The sequence below is a fragment of the Bufo bufo genome, chromosome 1 (assembly GCF_905171765.1).
Source record: "Bufo bufo chromosome 1, aBufBuf1.1, whole genome shotgun sequence".
Lineage (NCBI taxonomy): Eukaryota > Metazoa > Chordata > Amphibia > Anura > Bufonidae > Bufo > Bufo bufo.
The window spans coordinates 290,143,710-290,162,322 of NC_053389.1; the positions used below are offsets into that span (position 1 = coordinate 290,143,710).

The window sequence follows — 18,613 nt, forward strand, 5'->3', positions numbered from 1 at the left end:
TGCCCTTATGTCTAAAGCTTCTTGGCTTTACAATTTACTGTTGGTAAAATGTTATGATATTTTAACGTTAAAGGGGTTACTCGGTCATTAAGTCTCTTACTAATGGGACAACAAATGCAGGAATCGGACAAAGCACATAATTTGATCAAAAATCTGATGAAGCCACTAGGTCGCACTGCACCCCTGAACAAATTGTTAACTCTTGTTTCCATGATTTGCTGCTCATAGCTGCTGAACCTATGTGTAGGTGGCAGTGCATGTTTGCCTTGAGACACGCAGCAACATGGGCACCCTCACAACTGCATTGATAGGCACTCCAGTTCTTACAGTTCTCTCTGATAACATGGATGAGAGGGAGACAGACCTCTGCTTGCACTCATTGTCTGCTTCTGGTTGCTGTATTTTATTTTATTTTTTTATCGCTCCCTATACATATGTCCTGCACTTGACTACTGCGGGATACCTTTACTGTACCTAGTGATGGGTGCAAATTGTACATTAAGGTTCTATATGTGCAGTGCCCCACTCTCAGTAGTGTGGCCCTGTATGTTTAGTGTTTTGTTGTATGCTGTGTATGTAGATAGCTATACATTCCTATTAACAGGCTGGCAACCAACACTACACATTAGTCAACACTAGATGGTGCTGTAATGTTCCCCTATAAAAGGGACTACTCTAGACAGTCTAGTCTGTAGAGCGAAGAGTAAGTGTGCAGTGAGGAGTCAGAAGGAAGTCCACCATGTAGCTACCACTTCAGCCTGTTTGGCAGTGGCCAGGCTAAGGGAGGTTGGAGGAGGAATCAGAAGCTACCCAGCACAGACCACATACTTGGGTATAGAGCAAGTCTAGTGGAAATGGCGGCAGTCTTTAGCTTATGGACTCCACAGCACCCAGTGACCGGAGAAGCCTCCAGTACCTGGACACACACTACAACTAATCGCAAAGTTGTGTTTTACCGCATTCTTCTATGGACCGTTTGAAACACTTTCTGTTGGCAACCAATATAAAGGATGTTGTATGCCTGCCGTTGGGAGTACTGCCCTGTAGGTTGCAGAAAGAAAGAACTAGAAGATAAGATCTAGGTACTGGATATAATAAGTGGACCAGTTGCCCAGTGAGCACAAATAAAGGACTCTGATGCCAGTAAAAGGAACCATAATAGTGTTAGCACATTGAAGCCTGTTACCTCGAATTACAGCACAATTGAGATGAAGTGTTTATGAATACCTCCATGATAACAACCTGTACATCTACCTCAAAGCAAGTGCTTCTCCGTAAACGTTCCAGTCATTTATTTAAACTGACTCCTCTATTTCTATCACCTCCTTTGCACCCAAGGGTGCTTGAGTTATGAACTTCATAGACCCTGCACCTAAAACCTGTACCACCAAGGGCACCTCAACCAACATCTGGCAGGAGATCCCTCAACACCAGTGTGCCCCCAAAGGAATCCAGTGCCTTCCTTCTCATCACTGCATGCTGGCCCATGGAGCTGCTGAAATGTGAGTACCAACTACTACTCCCATCAGTCCACTGCACTCACATTGCACCCCTGTGGTCTCGGTTGCTGCATATGTGCTGTTCCTACATATTGCCAATGGCAACTGGGCATTGTTGTGCTAGTAACTTGGCATTTCAAGTAAATTATAGCTATAGTTATTAATGTGTTTATTAAAAACAAGAGCTCTGCCAGCATAAATGATAGCTTTCCTTTTGGTGGGTTAAGGTGAACTAATCAAAACCTCTTTTAGAACTGAGCTTTTAATCCCATTTCTTCTTTGTTGGTCTTGGTTTTTCATCTGATGGTAACTGGCATGTTTAATCTCTCAACACTGTGGTGGATTCCATAGCCAAAGTATATAACGAAACCTGCAAAAGAAGGGAGTATATGGTAACATGGTGTGTTATGAGTTCTGCCGCCATTTTCCTGGAACAAATACAAACCTATTTGACGCAGTATGTTGTAAACTGGGGTGGGCGCAAGACAGGACAAGCTGGGCTGCTTTCCCGGGTAATGTAGAGGTACTAATGGAATTAATGCATGCCACAGACAGTACAGCTCGAGCCCACCCAGTGCTGTTTTATCCATAGACCAGAAGATGCCCTTCACAAGTGGCCTTGACATAATTCATGTTTTGTAATAAGAATAAGTTATTATGTGGGGCTCTTTTTGTCTGAAACACCAGTATTTCTGGTTTTAGGAAAACTACCAAATTACATATTGGTTGAAAGAGAATAAATATTTTCTCAAATATTTTGGGAATGCTTGAGTTGGTAAAAATATCCTGTAAAACTTGCTGATTTCATATTATCCTTCTCAGAGATGCCATGCAACTTTCCACTTATTGCATGTAATCAGCCAGCCTCCTGTCACATGACTAAGGAGGGTGAAGGGGGGACGGCTAAGACCCTTTAAGAATTGCATACTGTAAAGCACACATGGTCAGAACCCGGACATGCACCTAGCTGTAGGTCTGGTCACCTTTCAGTTCTCCCGTAGGGATCCCTCACTGATCTAATTGGTATGTGATTCATTATTTAATCAGTCTTATTTTCTTTTTGTAACATTTCGGCACTTTATTTTTTTAGATATATTTTTTGTATATTAAATGTTAAATTTAATATAGTTCCTTGGTTCTCCAATTTGCTGTTACCATTGAAGGCCAGTTTGCTAGAGGTTTGTCTGTTGTATGCTAGAACGCAGTGCATTCCTGAGTCTGTAACTGGGGTGTCCAGTTGGCCGTACTGTCTGATGGGGGCAGCGGTGTGTGTTTTTTATGGGTCTCTTCACTCCTTGGTAGCCTAATGTATTAGATGAGGATGGAAGTGGAGTTCACCTCCCCCTCCATATTCACATCCAAGGTCATGGGTTCTGTCAATACAAGTGCCCCTCATGGCTTGCCATATTGCATGTGTGCCCTATTGTGAGATTGCATAAACAGGTTAATTTTATATACCCGTCTCTGCACACTCTCCTCCCAACTTCTTCCCACCTGGATACAGTGGGTAGCTGAGCTGTTTCCAAATGAGCTACATTAATTATACACCATAATGGGTTAATAACCATGCTCCCCTTACTGATCCGCTGCCTTAGGCCTCATGCACACGACCTTTTTTTTTGCGTTCCGTAGATCCGTGTCCGTTCATTCTTCCGTGGGTTTTCCTTGATTTTTTTGGAGGATCCACGGACATGAAGGAAAGTAAAAAAAGTCGTTTTGGTGTCCGCCTGGCCATGCGGAGCCAAACGGATCCGTCCTGACTTACAATGCAAGTCAATGGGGACAGATCTGTTTGACGATGACACAATATGGTGCAATTGCAAACGGATCCGTCCCCCACTGACTTTCAATGTAAAGTCCATATTATACCATTGGATCTGAGTTTTCTCCAATCTGATGGTATATTTTAACTTGAAGCGTCCCCATCACCATGGGAACGCCTCTGTTAAAATATACCATCGGATTTGAGTTATATTGTGAAAACTCAGATCCGACAGTATATTCTAACAGAGGCGTTCCCATAGTGATGGGGATGCTTCAAGTTAGAATATAAGAACTGTGTACATGACTGCTGCCTGGCAGCACCCGATCTCTTACAGGGGGGCGGTGATCAGCACAATTAACCCCTCAGGTGCCGCACCTGAGGGGTTAATTGTGCGTATCATAGCCCTCTAAGAGATCAGGTGCTGCCAGGCAGGAGGGGGCAGACCCCCCTCCGTCCCCAGTTTTAAATTCATTGGTGGCCAGTGCGGCCCTCCCTCCCCTGTATTTAATTCATTGGTTGCCAGTGCGGCCTCCCCTCTTCCCCCCCCCCCCCCCCCTAATTAAAAATCCCCCCCCCCCATCATTGGTGGCAGCGGAGAGTTCCAATCTGAGTCCCAGTTTAATTGCTGGGACTCCGATCGGTAACCATGGCAACCAGGTCGCTACTGCAGTCCTGGCTGCCATGGTTACTTAGCAATTTTAGAAGCATTATACTTTCCTGCGCTGTCTGTGGCCGGCCGGGCGCTCCTCCTACTGGTAAGTGACAGGTCTGTGCGGTGCATTGCTTAATGACCTGTCACTTACCAGTAGGAGCGCCCGGCCGGTCAGACAGCGCAGGTAAGTATAATGCTTCTAAAATTGCTAAGTAACCATGGCAGCCAGGACTGCAGTAGCGTCCTGGTTGCCATGGTTACCGATCGGAGTCCCAGCGATTAAACTGGGACTCCGATTGGAACTCTCCGCTGCCACAAATGATGGGGGGATTTTTAATTAGGAGGGGGGAGGCCGCACTGGCCACCAATGAATTAAATACAGGGGAGGGAGGGCCGCACTGGCCACCAATGAATTTAAAACTGGGGACGGAGGGGGGAGTCTGCCCCCTCCTGCCTGGCAGCACCTGATCTCTTACAAAGGGCTATGATACGCACAATTAACCCCTCAGGTGCGGCACCTGAGGGGGTTAATTGTGCTGATCACAGCCCCCTGTAAGAGATCAGGTGCTGCCAGGCAGGAGGGGGCAGTCATGTACACAGTTCTTAGTATATTCTAACTTGAAGCGTCCCCATCACTATGGGAACGCCTCTGTTAGAATATAATGTCGGATCTGAGTTTTCACGAAGTGAAAACTCAGATCTGAAAAAGCTTTTATGCAGATGGATCTGCGGATCAGTCTGTGTGAAAGTAGCCTACGGACGCGGAAGATAAGCTTGTGTGTTTTTTTTTTTTCACGGACCCATTGACTTGAATGGGTCGCGAACCGTTGTCCGTCAAAAAAATAGGACAGGTCATATTTTTTTTTATGGACAGGAAACGCTGATCACGGACGCGGATGAACAACTGTGCATTTTCCGAGTTTTCAACGGACCCATTGAAAGTCAATGGGTCTGCAGAAAATCACGGAAAATGGAACAACGGACACGGATGCACACAACGGTTGTGTGCATGAGGCCTTATGCTACCTCCCATGTACTCACTGGGCTCCACTTCCTGATCATGGCTGAACACACAGGAAATGCCTGGCTATTTCTAATCAAGTAAAAATTCAAACTGGAATAATCTTTTGATCTGTATTTGTCTGTCTGTCTGTCTCGGTCTCTATGATTTTCATGGACCACTGATGGGTGCTATGGAAATTTTCAGGGTAGTGTCCATGAAAGGAGGGCAAAAACAGGCACCTGGCCCAAACCCATATCCTTCACTGACATCTGCATGGATGATCCACTGACCATCTTGTCAGACACGTGAATGAGGCCTGAGAGCGAAGTCTGTGGCTTGAAACTATAACTAGTAAATGGGTGTCGAAAATTGCATCAAAATTTTGTGACTGGAAAAATTCTTGAACTACTGTATTTGAAAATCTATTCCCATACAGACTCATAACGATATGTTGTGGCAGCGGCTTCGTTGAGCATGCGCCGGCCTAATGCGCATGCGCACTTCGCTCAACGAAGCCGCTGCCAGGAGTCTGCGGCGCATCAGGCTGAGCCTAGTGCACAGGCGCCGGATCTAGCGGAGGATTGCGGAGGCGCGGCTGAGGTGAGGAAGGCGGCGCTGGGCACCAGACGGCGAGGGGTGCGGGCGGTCACCCTGGGTTAACGTAAAACCCCTTGGGCACCTTAGGTAGGTGAGTGACAGCTTATAAAAACCATTTTTTTTTTGGACTAATCGAGCCACAAGCAGGTTTAATAAGGCCAGTTTAGGATTCATGTTATTAGTACGGACCTGGCCATATGTTTAGCTTATAGGGCTCAAATCTCATGACAGAATCCCTTTAAGGGCATTACTGGAGACTTCCCTCAGTGCACATATTATGTGTTTAGGACACAACTGGCCTGAAGGTTAACTAGCCTCTAATACAATCTAGAGGTCTTTCTCATGCAGTCATGAAGACTGTTAGAGTCCAGGTGTAAGCTTTCTTACACCTGGACTAAAGGGTCAAGCATCCACCAAGTCCATCGACCTTAAAAGTCAAAATTTTGTGTAAATGCTGTTTAAAGTCACAAACGTGACGTGCAGTTTGCAACTCTTTCACACCACACAGTGTATTTTGAAGATAAATGTGGCCCTACATTTTTGAGTTTTTATCCCTTAGGATACTAGAGGGTTTTTAATTTTTGGGTGTGTATTATATATATATATATATATATATAATTTTTTTTTCTCCATCTTCCTTGAGCCATAACTTTTTTTTTATATATAATTTTAGTTCCGCTCTCATATCCATATGAGGGCTTATTTTTTCGCCGGGCAAGTTGTAATTTATAATACCTCAATTTATTATGGCATATGGGAGGCGGCGGTAAAAAAAAATTCCAAATGGGGTGGAATTTTGCAGCAAAACTGACCCATGCCCTTCATTCTCCTGGTCAGTATGATTACGATAACCAATATGTATAGGTTTTTTTGTCTAAATGGTGTAAAATTTTACTTAGAAAAACTTTTTTTTTCACATTACCATATTTTGCCCCCTCCCCCATAACTTTTTTTTGTTATATCTACAGAGCTGTGTGGGGGCTCATTTTTTGCGGGACAATCTGTAGTTTGAGTGACTTTTTTTTTTTTTTTTTTGGGCTAAGAAGCAATGAAAAAATGACATTGGCCGTTTTTACTTTTTTTTTTTTTTTTTTTTTCTGTTACACCATTCGTCGTATTGGAAAAATATATTCATATTTTAATAGGGCGTTTTTGGTCACGTCATACCAATGATATTTTATATTTTTTGTATCTTTTTTTTATTATACCGAATATTTTAAACTTTTTTTATATACTTTTTTATATATATTTTTTGGATTTTGAAGCTCTTATTTTAGCATACAAAATCCAATTTTTATTTTTTAATTCTGAAAAATAGATTTTTAAGATCCAGTTATTGCTCACTTATGTTGGCCAAAATAAGAATTGCAGCTTAAATACCCTGAGCCTCTTCAGCGAGGCTGATTGTGATAAAATCAATTACCAGCATCCTCATTGTTTTTTTTTTTTTTTTTGGTTTGTTTTTTCACCCTTTAGATGCCGTGATCTCACTAGATCACGGCATCTAAAGGCTTTAATTACTGAGATCAGTATTGTTGCCGGTCGCGGTAATTAGCTGTAGTCTCTGCTGACTCGCCGACCATGACACCTGCTGGACGTGCGAGCAGGCGTCATTTTGCCCATCGCTCCAGTAGGAAGCGAAAGGGTTCTAGAAAAATGCTGGGTTTTTTTTGTTTTTTGTTTTTTTTTTTGAGCAGCCAAATACTTTTTCTTTAGTTTCTGTAAATAGTATACATAAATCCAGATAACATTTATCCTGTTTGGAATTGAATGTGTGGTATTTCCAGTGCATTTACATTCATGGAAATAAGTTAATTTTGTGCTTTTATTTGCTTTTTAAACTCTATTTTTTTTTTGAACACTATTTGCTTGTGAGCCGATTGGCTTTTTAACTTACCAAGTACCATCCAGACAGTATACCGAAGCCAAGTGTCAGTACTTAGTTGGACCATCAGGTATATATTTACAAAGATGCTAAGTATCGGTAGGAATGGCAGACATGGAACCTACAGAAGAGAAAAAATATATAATTGGCGGTTTACTGTAAAACATGGCAGAAAAATATTTACTCTGTGAAGAGCTCACCAGAATAGAGCATGGCCTGCTCTAACCACCTAGCTACAGTAATATATCGTTCACCCAATGGTCGGCTCTAATTAATTCATATAACATTTATCTTAAGATACAGTTCATATGAGAATCCAGACAACAATTATACAAAATAAAAAATGACATTTCATATAAGATAAAAAATTAAAATAGATCTGGAGTGGTATATTAGTAATTATAGTCACGGTCTTTTTTTTTTTTTTTTTTTTTAAATTTCGGAGCTCATAAATCATTCTAGACTCGCATCTCGACATCTTGGATATGAAGTCCCCCTCCCGTCTTTCTTGACCAATTGGATTGCTGCATATTTCAAACCTGTTGGATCACTAGCATGATGTACCTTTTTTAACCACTTCAGCCCCCAGTGCTTAAACACCCTGAAAGACCAGGCCACTTTTTACACTTCTGACCTACACTACTTTCACCGTTTATTGCTCGGTCATGCAACTTACCACCCAAATGAATTTTACCTCCTTTTCTTCTCACTAATAGAGCTTTCATTTGGTGGTATTTCATTGCTGCTGACATTTTTACTTTTTTTGTTATTAATCGAAATTTAACGATTTTTTTGCAAAAAAAATGACATTTTTCACTTTCAGTTGTAAAATTTTGCAAAAAAACGACATCCATATAGAAATTTTGCTCTAAATTTATAGTTCTACATGTCTTTGATAAAAAAAAATGTTTGGGTAAAAGTTATAGCGTTTACAAACTATGGTACAAAAATGTGAATTTCCGCTTTTTGAAGCAGCTCTGACTTTCTGAGCACCTGTCATGTTTCCTGAGGTTCTACAATGGCCAGACAGTACAAACACCCCACAAATGACCCCATTTCGGAAAGTACACACCCTAAGGTATTCGCTGATGGGCATAGTGAGTTCATAGAACTTTTTATTTTTTGTCACAAGTTAGCGGAAATTGATATTAATTTTTTTCTCACAAAGTCTCCCGTTCCGCTAACTTGGGACAAAAATTTCAATCTTTCATGGACTCAATATGCCCCTCACGGAATACCTGGGGGTGTCTTCTTTCCGAAATGGGGTCACATGTGGGGTATTTATACTGCCCTGGCATTCTAGGGGCCCTAAAGCGTGAGAAGAAGTCTGGAATATAAATGTCTAAAAAATTTTACGCATTTGGATTCCGTGAGGGGTATGGTGAGTTCATGTGAGATTTTATTTTTTGACACAAGTTAGTGGAATATGAGACTTTGTAAGAAAAAAAAAAATTCTGCTAACTTGGGCCAAAAAAATATCTGAATGGAGCCTTACGGGGGGTTGATCAATGACAGGGGGGGGGGGGTTGATCAATGACAGGGGGGGGGGGTTGATCACCACAGTCATTGATCACGCCCCTGTAAGGCTTCATTCAGACGTCCGGATGCGTTTTGCGGATCGGATCCATCTATCAGTGCATCCGTAAAAATCATGCGGACATCTGAATGGAGCTTTACAGGGGGGTGATCAATGACAGGGGGGTGATCAGGGAGTCTATATGGGGTGATCAGGGGCTAATAAGGGGTTAATAAGTGACGGGGGGGGGGGGGTGTAGTGTAGTGGTGCTTGGTGGGACTTTACTGAGCTACCTGTGTCCTCTGGTGGTCGATCCAAACAAATGGGACCACCAGAGGACCAGGTAGCAGGTATATTAGACGCTGTTATCAAAACAGCGTCTAATATACCTGTTAGGGGTTAAAAAAAACACATCTCCAGCCTGCCAGCGAACGATCGCCGCTGGCAGGCTGGAGATCAACTCTCTTACCTTCCGTTCCTGTGAGCGCGTGCGCCTGTGTGCGCGCGTTCACAGGAAGTCTCGCGAGATGACGCATATATGCGTGACTCTGCGCAGGGCTGCCACCTCCGGAACGCGATCCTGCGTTAGGCGGTCCGGAGGTGGTTAAAGTGGTGTGAGAGAGTATGTTTTTCATGTTTGGCACATGGGCACTCCAGGACATATATGACAGCCTCACTGCTACTAGTGTTGATCATGAATATTCGAATTACAAATTTTAATCACGAATATCGGCACTTTGAGAATTCGCGAATATTTAGAATAACGCAAAATATATTTGTAATCGCAAATATTCGATTATTAAAAAAATACTGGCAAATTTTGTGATTTTTTTTTTTTTGCAATAAAGATAATAATGCCTGGAGATCATGAATTCGCAAATATATTGCGAATATTCGCCCAAATATTTGTGAAATATCGCGAATTCGAATATTGCCCCTGCCGCTCATCACTAACTGCTACATAAGTGTTTCTTTGATCTCCTGTTCAAATGTATTCGCCTTATATTTTATTCTGGTTGTCTATCAAACTTAGTAGCTTTGCAGTTGCTGCATAAGTCGCATCTCCTTCTGCTTTCTTATGGTCGGGGCTACCTGTAGTTTGGGACTTTTATCTTTTCTGAGATATATTATATTATTTTTTTTCTCAAAAAAATAAAGGGAACACAAAATAACACATCCTACTGTAGATCTGAATTAATTAAATATTCTTCTGAAATACTTTGTTCTTTACATAGTTGAATGTGCTGACAACAAAATCACACAAAAATAATCAAATTTTTCAACCCATGGAGGTCTGGATTTGGAGTCACACTCAAAATTAATGTGGAAAAACACACTACAGGCTGATCCAACTTTGATGTAATGTCCTTAAAACCAAGTCAAAATGAGGCTCCGTAGTGTGTCTGTCTCTCTGACAGTCTGTGGATAGAGCGAGACATGATGTCCCAGATGTGCTCAATTGGATTCAGGTCTGGGGAACGGGCGGGCCAGTCCATAGCATCAATGCATTCGTCTTGCAGGAACTGCTGACACACTCCAGCCACATGAGGTCTAGCATTGTCTTGCATTAGGAGGAACCCAGGGCCAACCGCACCAGCATATGGTCTCACAAGGGGTCTGAGGATCTCATCTCAGTACCTAATGGCAGTCAGGCTATCTCTGGCGAGCACATGGAGGGCTGTGCAGCCCTCCAAAGAAATGCCACCCCACACATTACTGACCCAATGCCAAACCGGTCATGCTGGAGGATGTTGCAGGCAGCAGAATGTTCTCCACGGCGTCTCAAGACTCTGTCACGTGCTCAGAGTGAACCTGCTTTCATCTGTGAAGAACACAGGGCGCCAGTGGTGAATTTGCCAATCTTGGTGTTGTTTGGCAAATGCCAAACGTCCTGCACGGTGTTGGGCTGTAAGCACAACCCCCACCTGTGTTTCTGACCATTTGAGCAGACACCTGCACATTTGTGGCCTGCTGGAGGTCATTTTGCAGGCCTCTGGCAGTGTTCCTCCGTGCACAAAGGCGGAGGTAGCGGTCCTGCTGCTGGGTTGTTGCCCTCCTATGTCCTCCTCCACATCTCCTGATGTACTGGCCTGTCTCCTGGTAGCGCCTCCATGCTCTGGACACTACGCTGGCAGACACAGCAAACCTTCTTGCCAGAGCTTGCATTGATGTGCCATCCTGGATAAGCTGCACTACCTGAGCCTCTTGTGTGGGTTGTAGACTCCGTCTCATGCTACCACTAGAGTGAAAGCCCCGCCAGCATTCAAAAGTGACCAAAACATCAGCCAAGAAGCAAAGGAACTGAGAAGTGGTCTGTGGTCACCACCTGCAGAACCACTCCTTTATTGGGGGTGTCTTGCTAATTGCCTATAATTTCCACCTGTTGTCTATCCCATTTGCACAACAGCATGTGAAATTGATTGTCACTCAGTGTTGCTTCCTAAGTGGACAGTTTGATTTCACAGAAGTGTGATTGACTTGGAGTTACATTGTGTTGTTTAAGTGTTCCCTTTATTTTTTTGAGCAGTGTATATTGTATGTTTTTTGGAACAGTTGTTACTAAAATCTTATCTTCCTCTAATGCCAATATTTATTGATAATGGCTGATATTTTTTATATTCTACATTAAAGGGTAATATTAGTTTAGATGTCTCCTCTATTCCACCACTCACTTTCTTTTTTGTGGGGGGGGGGGGGGGGGGGGGGATCTTTGTCTATCTAGGCTTCTTACTTTATTTAGTGAGTCATCTAATAAGGATGGTGAATATTATTTTTTGAGAAATTGGGTACTCAAAGATTCTGCTTCCATTTCAAATTGGTCATCTTGTGTAGTTTGTCTTAAGGTGACAAAACTGACTAAATGGTATGTTCAGCAGCCATCGAGGTAGATTGCAGCTGGTATTTAATATAAAACTATTCTTTGCTATGGATTTCTGATAGGTGCTACATAAAAAAATTGACTCCTTGACTTCTATGTTGAGGTCAAGGAATTGCACTGATTGCGTGCTAACATTTGGTTTGAATCTTTAGGCCTTCTACAAATTCCATTAGTTCATCATATGACTTATTCCACACCAAAATGATATCATCAATGTACTGCTGCCAGAGCACCAGAAAGATTAAAGGTACAACCAACCGATACAATAAAAAACCAAAAGTCTATACCAAAATATTCCAAACTATATCCCAGAACCCATACATAATCTCAACCAGTCAGAAACAAAGGAAATCACTTGTTACCCACACACCAGTCACCTCTCACAATCCCCGACATTCACTTTTTCAAGACAGATTCCTACTACACTAGTAGCAAAACCCATACAACAAATCGGAAAGAACAACATCACGACAATAGTACAAATTCATACACTAATAGGACAAAAACCGGGCAAAAAAAAGAGAACACGAAGGGGTGGACATAAACGAAGGCCCAAAAGAATGTTTGTGTGTGTATATATATATACACACTGCGTGCAGAATTATTAGGCAAATGAGTATTTTGACCACATCATCCTCTTTATGCATGTTGTCTTACTCCAAGCTGTATAGGCTCGAAAGCCTACTACCAATTAAGCATATTAGGTGATGTGCATCTCTGTAATGAGAAGGGGTGTGGTCTAATGACATTAACACCCTATATTAGGTGTGCATAATTATTAGGCAACTTCCTTTCCTTTGGCAAAATGGGTCAAAAGAAGGACTTGACAGGCTCAGAAAAGTCAAAAATAGTGAGATATCTTGCAGAGGGATGCAGCACTCTTAAAATTGCAAAGCTTCTGAAGCATGATCATCGAACAATCAAGCGTTTCATTCAAAATAGTCAACAGGGTCGCAAGAAGAGTGTGGAAAAACCAAGGCGCAAAATAACTGCCCATGAACTGAGAAAAGTCAAGCGTGCAGCTGCCAAGATGCCACTTGCCACCAGTTTGGCCATATTTCAGAGCTGCAACATCACTGGAGTGCCCAAAAGCACAAGGTGTGCAATACTCAGAGACATGGCCAAGGTAAGAAAGGCTGAAAGACGACCACCACTGAACAAGACACACAAGCTGAAACGTCAAGACTGGGCCAAGAAATATCTCAAGACTGATTTTTCTAAGGTTTTATGGACTGATGAAATGAGAGTGAGTCTTGATGGGCCAGATGGATGGGCCCGTGGCTGGATTGGTAAAGGGCAGAGAGCTCCAGTCCGACTCAGACGCCAGCAAGGTGGAGGTGGAGTACTGGTTTGGGCTGGTATCATCAAAGATGAGCTTGTGGGGCCTTTTCGGGTTGAGGATGGAGTCAAGCTCAACTCCCAGTCCTACTGCCAGTTTCTGGAAGACACCTTCTTCAAGCAGTGGTACAGGAAGAAGTCTGCATCCTTCAAGAAAAACATGATTTTCATGCAGGACAATGCTCCATCACACGCGTCCAAGTACTCCACAGCGTGGCTGGCAAGAAAGGGTATAAAAGAAGAAAATCTAATGACATGGCCTCCTTGTTCACCTGATCTGAACCCCATTGAGAACCTGTGGTCCATCATCAAATGTGAGATTTACAAGGAGGGAAAACAGTACACCTCTCTGAACAGTGTCTGGGAGGCTGTGGTTGCTGCTGCACGCAATGTTGATGGTGAACAGATCAAAACACTGACAGAATCCATGGATAGCAGGCTTTTGAGTGTCCTTGCAAAGAAAGGTGGCTATATTGGTCACTGATTTGTTTTTGTTTTGTTTTTGAATGTCAGAAATGTATATTTGTGAATGTTGAGATGTTATATTGGTTTCACTGGTAAAAATAAATAATTGAAATGGGTATATACACTGCTCAAAAAAATAAAGGGAACACTTAAAGAACACAATGTAACTCCAAGTCAATCACACTTCTGTGAAATCAAACAGTCCACTTAGGAAGCAACACTGAATGACAATCAATTTCACATGCTGTTGTGCAAATGGGTTGGCAACAGGTGGAAATTATAGGCAATTAGCAAGACACCCCCAATAAAGGAGTGGTTCTGCAGGTGGTAACCACAGACCACTTCTCAGTTCTTATGCTTCCTGGCTGATGTTTTGGTCAGTTTTGAATGCTGGCGGTGCTTTCACTCTAGTGGTAGCATGAGACGGAGTCTACAACCCACACAAGTGGCTCAGATAGTGCAGCTTATCCAGGATGGCACATCAATGCGAGCTGTGGCAAGAAGGTTTGCTGTGTCTGTCAGCGTAGTGTCCAGAGCATGGAGGCGCTACCAGGAGGAAGGCCAGTACATCAGGAGATGTGGAGGAGGCCGTAGGAGGGCAACAACCCAGCAGCAGGACCGCTACCTCCGCCTTTGTGCAAGGAGGAACAGGAGGAGCACTGCCAGAGCCCTGCAAAATGACCTCCAGCAGGCCACAAATGTGCATGTGTCTGCTCAAACGGTCAGAAACAGACTCCATGAGGGTGATATGAGGGCCCGATGTCCACAGGTGGGGGTTGTGCTTACAGCCCAACACCGTGCAGGACGTTTGGCATTTGCCAGAGAACCAAGATTGGCAAATTCGCCACTGGCGCCCTGTGCTCTTCACAGATGAAAGCAGGTTCACACTGAGCACATGTGACAGACGTGACAGAGTCTGGAGACGCCGTGGAGAACGTTCTGCTGCCTGCAATATCCTCCAGCATGACCGGTTTGGCATTGGGTCAGTAATGGTGTGGGGTGGCATTTCTTTGGAGGGCCGCACCGCCCTCCATCTGCTCGCCAGAGGTAGCCTGACTGCCATTAGGTACCGAGATGAGATCCTCAGACCCCTTGTGAGACCATATGCTGGTGCGGTTGGCCCTGGGTTCCTCCTAATGCAACACAATGCTAGACCTCATGTGGCTGGAGTGTGTCAGCAGTTCCTGCAAGACGAAGGCATTGATGCTATGGACTGGCCCTCCCGTTCCCCAGACCTGAATCCAATTGAGCACATCTGGGACATCATGTCTCGCTCTGTCCACCAACGTCACGTTGCACCACAGACTGTCCAGGAGTTGGCAGATGCTTTAGTCCAGGTCTGGGAGGAGATCCCTCAGGATATCGTCCGCCACCTCATCAGGAGCATGCACAGGCGTTGTAGGGAGGTCATACAGGTACGTGGAGGCCACACACACTACTGAGCCTCATTTTGACTTGTTTTAAGGACATTACATCAAAGTTGGATCAGCTTGTAGTGTGTTTTTCCACTTTAATTTTGAGGGTGACTCCAAATCCAGACCTCCATGGGTTGAAAAATTTGATTTCCATTTTTTTATTTTTGTGTGATTTTGTTGTCAGCACATTCAACTATGTAAAGAACAAAGTATTTCAGAAGAATATTTAATTAACTCAGATCTAGGATGTGTTATTTTTGTGTTCCCTTTATTTTTTTGAGCAGTGTATTTGTTTTTTGTTAAGTTGCCTAATAATTATGCACAGTAATAGTCACCTGCACACACAGATATCCCCCTAAAATAGCTAAAACTAAAAACAAACTAAAAACTACTTCCAAAAATATTCAGCTTTGATATTAATGAGTTTTTTGGGTTCATTGAGAACATGGTTGTTGTTCAATAATAAAATTAATCCTCAAAAATACAACTTGCCTAATAATTCTGCACTCCCTGTATATATATATAACTTTGCTGTAAAACGTATTATGAAAAACCCTATAATACACCAAAATACCACAACATCTATATACAAACAAGTCGACATCCAGGATGTATCCCAAACAAGAAAGGGGCAAAAAACTATTGGCATTCAAGTGAGCAGTAGGGGCGGACATTAGGAAATTGACACTCAAAAGGTAAACAGAATTTATCCAATGATGAAATACAAGCATTAAAAAGCCTTCAACAAAACCAACAAATCACGATTTGCCCCGCCGATAAAGGCAGAGCAATAGTGATCCTGGATACGGACAAGAAAGAGGAAGAATGTAACAAACAACTGCCTGATTCAAAAACATAGCAAATATTGGAAAGGAATCCAACAAAGATATATGATTTAGTTAAACAATGTGTGGGAAAGCTAGAGAAAATGGCATCATAAAGCTGAATATGATTTCATATTAGGTACTTCGAAAAGATTGCCAATATTTTATTGTATCCCGAAGGTACATAGACCCAATTAATCCTCCAGGTAGACCCATAGGCTCATTAACATCCAACCTATCCTGGAGACTATCGCAATACCTGGATCATATCTTGCAACCATACGTAATAGAGATAACTAAAGTGAGCATAAGAGAGATAACTAAAAGACACCACAATGGTGGTAAAAATGTTTGAAAACTTACCATATCAGCCTGGTTAAATCATGGTAACATTAGATGTAAGTTCATTATACACCTGTATCAATCATGAACAAGGTGTGCAAGCGGTATCAAAAATAATAACCAGTTGCAATTTATATATGTCCTGACACATAATTATCTTTAAGTCTAAATATTATTTACAGATGACTGGTACCGCCATGGGAACCAGATTTGCCCCCAGCTATGCCAATTTTTGGGTCTGATGCTCTGGCAGCGGTACATTGATTACATCCTTTTGGTGTGGAATAAGTCATATAAGGAACTAATGGAATTTATAGAAGGCCTAAATGACAATCGGTTAAACCTAAGATTCACACCAAATGTTAGCATGCAATCAGTACAATTCCTTGACCTCAACATAGGAGTCAAGTTTTTTTTTTTTATGTAGCACCTATCAGAAATCTGTAGCAAAAAATATAGTTTTATATTAAATACAGCTGCCATCTACCTCAATGGCTGCTGAACATACCATTTAGGCTAAGTCTACACAACGACAATAAGGCTACTTTCACACTGGCGTTTCTGGGTCCGCTTGTGAGATCCGTTTCAGGGCTCTGACAAGCGGCCCAAAACTGGTCAGTTTAGCCCCAATGCATTCTGAATGGATAAGGATCTGTTCAGAATGCATCAGTTTGCCTCCGTTCAGCCTCCATTCCGCTCTGGTGGCGGACACCAAAACGCTGCTTGCAGAGTTTTGATGTCCGCCTGACGATGCAGAGCCAAATGGATCCGTCCTGACTTGCAATGTAAGTCAATGGGGACGGATCTGTTTTCACTGACGCAATATGGTGCAATTGAAAACGGATCCGCCTCCCATGGACTTTAAGTGTAAGTCAAAACCGATCCGTTTGCATAATCATGAACAAAACAAAAAAAAATTGTTCGTGGTAATGCAAACGGATCCGTTCTGAACAGATACAATCGTTTGCATTATAGGTGCGGATCCGTCTGTGCAGATACCAGACGGATCCGCACCTAACACAGGTGTGAAAGTAGCTTTAGTCGCGCGACACATAGGGCACAACTACACTGCAGCGTGACAATTTTTATAATAGTCTATGGTGTCGCACTGCAACATGCAATATTTATCAAAGAACCACCGCACTCTATAGCTGCTTTGAGCTTCTTATTTTATTTCATTTCATTAATTATTTTCTTATCCATCCAAAAATTAGCCACTGGCCAACGTTTCCGTCTAGTCTTAGACCTTGTTCACGGCCTTAGTTTTCATAGGAGGGAGTATATATGAACACTAAGGCCGTGAACAAGGTCTAAGACCGAAACGTTGGCCAGTGGCTAATTTTTGGATGGATAAGAAAATAATTATTAAAATAAGATAAGAAGCTCAAAGCACTATAGAGTGCCGTGGTTCTTTGATAAATATTAGATGCACCTTCTACCACTGATCACCGCCCTCTCTCTAACAAGGAGTGCCGCTCAATCCTTTTCCTCAGCACTGCAACATGCGACATGATGCGACAGTCGCAGAAAAATAAATTTTGAATGGATTTTTTGTATACCGCTGTACAGCCTCTCTTGGGGGTGTATTTCCCCTGTAACTGGGGCTACTATGTAAGCCACAGTTACAGGAGAAATCAATAGTGGGGGGGGGGGGGAGAGAGTCAAGTGTCAAGTTAAATGTCCCCCATATGACCTTATGGGGGACAAAAGTGTAAAATAAAAAATGTAAAAAAAAGATTTCACATGTAAAAAAAAAATCCTCAAGTAAGGCATTAAAAAAAGTTAAATATATAAAAAATAAAATAATAGACATATTTGGTATTGCAGCGTCTGTGACAGTCAGCTCTATAAATATATCACATGATCCACCCAGTCCGATAAAAACTAAAAAAAAGCCATTTTTGTCACCTTACATCACAAAAAGTGCAACACCAAGTGATCAAAAAGGCAAATGTCCCACAAAATGGTACCAATAAAAATGTCACATCATTCTGAAAAAAATTAGCCCTCTACATAAGAAAATCGCTCAAAAAATTAAACCACTATAACTCTCAGAACATGGAGACACTAAAACATCATTTTTTTTTTTTGTTTAAAAAAATGCTATTATTGTGTAAAACTTAAATAAATAAGAAAAAGTATACATATTCGGTATCGCCATGTCCGTAACATCTGCTCTATAACCTAACCCCTCAGGTGAACGCTGTAAAAAATAAATAAAAACTGTGCTAAAAGTGTTATAATGAATGATCAAAAATAGTACCAATAAAACTGGCACCTTATCCCCTAGTTTCCAAAATGGGGTCACTTTTTGGGAGTTTGTACTGTAAGGGTGCATCAGGGAGGCTTCAAATAGGACATGGCATCTAAAAACCAGTTCAGCAAAATCTGCCTTCCAAAAACCATGTGGTGCGCCTTTTCTTCTGCGCCCTGC

The 18,613-nt window shown here is 42.3% G+C and overlaps 1 protein-coding gene across 1 annotated transcript in view; it reads right to left on the reverse strand.

The window, feature by feature from the left end:
• Positions 1-1,795: 1,795 nt before the first annotated feature.
• The window catches only part of LOC121005548 (cationic amino acid transporter 2-like), a 112,978-nt gene continuing 96,160 nt past the window's right edge, over positions 1,796-18,613 (reverse strand). Inside the window, exons 14-15 of the mRNA XM_040438354.1 lie at positions 7,414-7,522; positions 1,796-1,869 (exon numbers count right to left, since the gene is read on the reverse strand). Of these exons, the coding sequence (XP_040294288.1) occupies positions 1,796-1,869; positions 7,414-7,522 (183 nt within the window). The remainder of the gene's footprint in view (positions 1,870-7,413; positions 7,523-18,613) is intronic.